We start from the raw sequence: 2,733 nt of genomic DNA, 5'->3' as shown, positions 1-2,733 counted from the left end.
ACGGCTGGCCCAGCCCAGGGTGCCCCCCTCCCACCCCTACCCCTGGTCCTTGGAGAGAGCGGCCTGGGGGCTTCCCGGGAGACACGAGCCAGTCTCCCCAGGCCCTACTCACTCCTGGCGGCCACTCACCCCCACACACCTCCAGGGCCCTCCCTGGCTTTGAGCTCTTAGGACGGCAGGCCTGGCAAACCCCGACTCATCTGTCAAAGGCCTTGAGGCAAAGCCCTCTGCCCCAAGCCCTCCGTGGGGGTCTGTCCGTCCCTCATCTGTGGCTTAAGCACCTTGTCTGTGCCCAGGTCTCCCTCACCCCAGTGGGGCCATTTCTGACGGCCGTGAGCCCTGGGGAAGGGCTGAGGGCTAGCCCCGGCCCCCTCCAGCCCTACCGGCCCCTGGGCTGTGCCCTCTCACCTGGCTCTAGCTCCACCCAGCCCCCTGTCCTGCATGGTCCTCTCAAGAGACCCCCCCCCCCAGACCTTCCCTGCTGTGTGGCGGCCTTGGGGGTCATAGCGGGCACCGCCTCAGCATGGCCTGTGCGGAAGCGGCAGTGGGGAAGGTGCCCGTGAGAGCCGGCATCCAGCCTGCACAGAGTCCCGCATGGGGGGCAGGGCGGAGCTGGGAGCAGGTGGCCAGCCCCTTCGTGGTCCCGTGGCTGCTCCAGGGGTGCACAGCAGGACGTCCTGGGCAGGGGGTCTCGGTATTTCCCAGGCTGGAGAGTGGGGTCCATGCTGGGGGTGCGGGTGGGTGCAGAACATCCCCACCCCTCCTGTCCCTTTGGTCTGAGGCGAGAGGAGGAGGCAGGCTGAGCTCCTTTCTCAGCTGGAAAGGGCCCACAGACTCTGGGGTGCCCAAAGAGGGTTGCAGGTGGCAGGGGGAGGGGAGGGGGTCCTGGCCTCCCTCCTAGTCCTGTCCGGGGGGCCGGGGAGCACCAAGGGACCCAAACCGTGTGGCAGCCGACGGGGCTGACGGTCTGAAAAGGGTCAGCATGGGGGAGACGGGCAGGGGCTCCAGAAACGGGGGTGGGCATCCAGAGGATACGTGGGTGGGTCATGTGGGGCCCCACACAGAGGCCTAGCCCCAGAGTCCACACGGTGGCTGGTCCCCAAGCTCAGCTCTCCCTGCGGCACCCCGGGGTGCTGGGGGGGGGGGTCGTTCCAGCGAGGCTTCTATGCTGAGGTAGGGGTAGGGCCGTGAGCAGGGAGGGGATATTTCCCCATGCACCACCCAAGGGGCCCAGGAGGAAGACTGGAAACTGTGGCACGGGCCCAGGGTCCAGGCAGGATCCCCCTCCCCGGGGCCCCCCGCTCCCCTGGACTAATGTGGAAAATGTGGCTGAGGCGAGGTCTGGGTGGGGCTCTGCTCCTGGGGAGACGTTGGCCCCCAGCTGTGAGCAGCCATCGGGCCCCTCGTTAAGACTCTAATGACCCCGTGGCCTGAGAGGTGCTGACGACCGAGGAGCTGTTCCCGCGGACCCAGCACCGGGGAAATGGTCCAGAAATTGCAGCCTCAGCCCCAGGCCATCTGCCACTGTCACCAGGGGGCCCTGATGGGCCAGGCGGTGGGGTCGGGAGCTATAAAGCCAGCGGGGCCCAGCAGCCAGCAGCCCCCCCCGGGACCACCTGCACCCTGACACGGACGGCAAGCAGGTCTGTCCCCACGGGCTCCCCGTCAGCCGAGTCCAGGGTGTCGGGGCCCCGGGCCCGGGCTCTCGAGCCAGCGGGAGGACGAGGGCTCCCGGCACAGAGCGTCTGGGGGGCGAGCGCGGGGCGGGGGTCCTGGGCGTGGCGCGTGCCCCTCGCCGGCCTCAACCCTGCCCGTCCCCCAGGTCACTGTCCCCCGCCATGGCCCTGTGGACGCGCCTCCTGCCCCTGCTGGCCTTGCTGTCCCTCTGGACCCCTGCCCCAACCCGGGCCTTCGTCAACCAGCACCTGTGCGGCTCCCACCTGGTGGAGGCGCTGTACCTGGTGTGCGGGGAGCGTGGCTTCTTCTACACGCCCAAGGCCCGCCGGGAGGCGGAGGACCTTCAGGGTGAGCCCCCGCTGCCCCCGCTCAGCCCACCCCGGCTGCCCACCTGGCGCCCCGGGGGAATCGGGCCGGAGTTTTAAAAAAGAAAAACCACATATTCCCCTGGTCACATCCCGAAAGGCCGTCGTCGGGCACCCAGGGCCCCCCTGTGGGCTCCTGCCCTGGCCCTGCCCTGTGGCCCCGGAGCCTGTGGCGGGGTGGGCGCCCCGCGGCCGGCACGCAGGCGGGCGGGTGGCGCGGTCTGTCCCTGAGCGGCCGTCCGCCTTGCTGTCCCGCAGGGAAGGACGCGGAGCTGGGGGAGGCGCCTGGCGCGGGCGGCCTGCAGCCCTCGGCCCTGGAGGCGCCCCTGCAGAAGCGGGGCATCGTGGAGCAATGCTGTGCCAGCGTCTGCTCGCTGTACCAGCTGGAGCATTACTGCAACTAGAGGGCGCCCGGAGCCCGCCGCCCCTGCGCCCCAACCCATGCAATAAACCCTTGAACGAGCCCCGCTCGCGTGGTCTGTGTGGCACGGGGGCTGAGGCGTTGGCCGGGGGGCCGGGGCGGGGGGGGGGGTCCCGCAGAGACCCCCTTCCTCCTCTGTCTACGCGGGTCCCTCCGCGCTTTCCCCACGCCCACCGGGCACGGGCAGGCTCCTGTCCGCCCACCCCTCGCTGCCCTGGGCACCCTCCCCCCCCCCCCGCCCCCATCCCTGGCTGCTTCAAGACAAGACAG

General features: G+C 70.4%; 1 protein-coding gene across 1 annotated transcript; it reads left to right on the top strand.

Annotated features, from left to right (window-relative positions):
* Positions 1 to 1,721: 1,721 nt before the first annotated feature.
* Positions 1,722 to 2,446, top strand: INS (insulin). Its single transcript, XM_060607583.3, has 2 exons — positions 1,722 to 2,025; positions 2,301 to 2,446. The coding sequence occupies exons 1-2, from the start codon at positions 1,839 to 1,841 to the stop codon at positions 2,444 to 2,446; spliced, it is 333 nt and encodes a 110-aa protein (XP_060463566.1). The 5' UTR covers positions 1,722 to 1,838.
* The last annotated feature ends 287 nt before the right edge of the window (positions 2,447 to 2,733 follow it).

This window comes from Panthera onca, chromosome D1 (genome assembly GCF_046562875.1).
Source record: "Panthera onca isolate mPanOnc1 chromosome D1, mPanOnc1 haplotype 2, whole genome shotgun sequence".
Taxonomy (NCBI): Eukaryota; Metazoa; Chordata; class Mammalia; order Carnivora; family Felidae; genus Panthera; species Panthera onca.
Note: the sequence above shows the minus strand (reverse complement) of the source record. Positions and strands in the feature narration are given on the sequence as shown.

Bases quoted from the DNA above. Each gene is read 5' to 3' on its own strand.
- INS (XM_060607583.3), top strand. From the start codon at position 1,839: ATGGCCCTGTGGACGCGCCTCCTGCCCCTGCTGGCCTTGCTGTCCCTC. The intron at 2,026-2,300 runs GTGAGCCCCCGC...GCTGTCCCGCAG, and splicing joins GGAGGCGGAGGACCTTCAGG to GGAAGGACGCGGAGCTGGGG.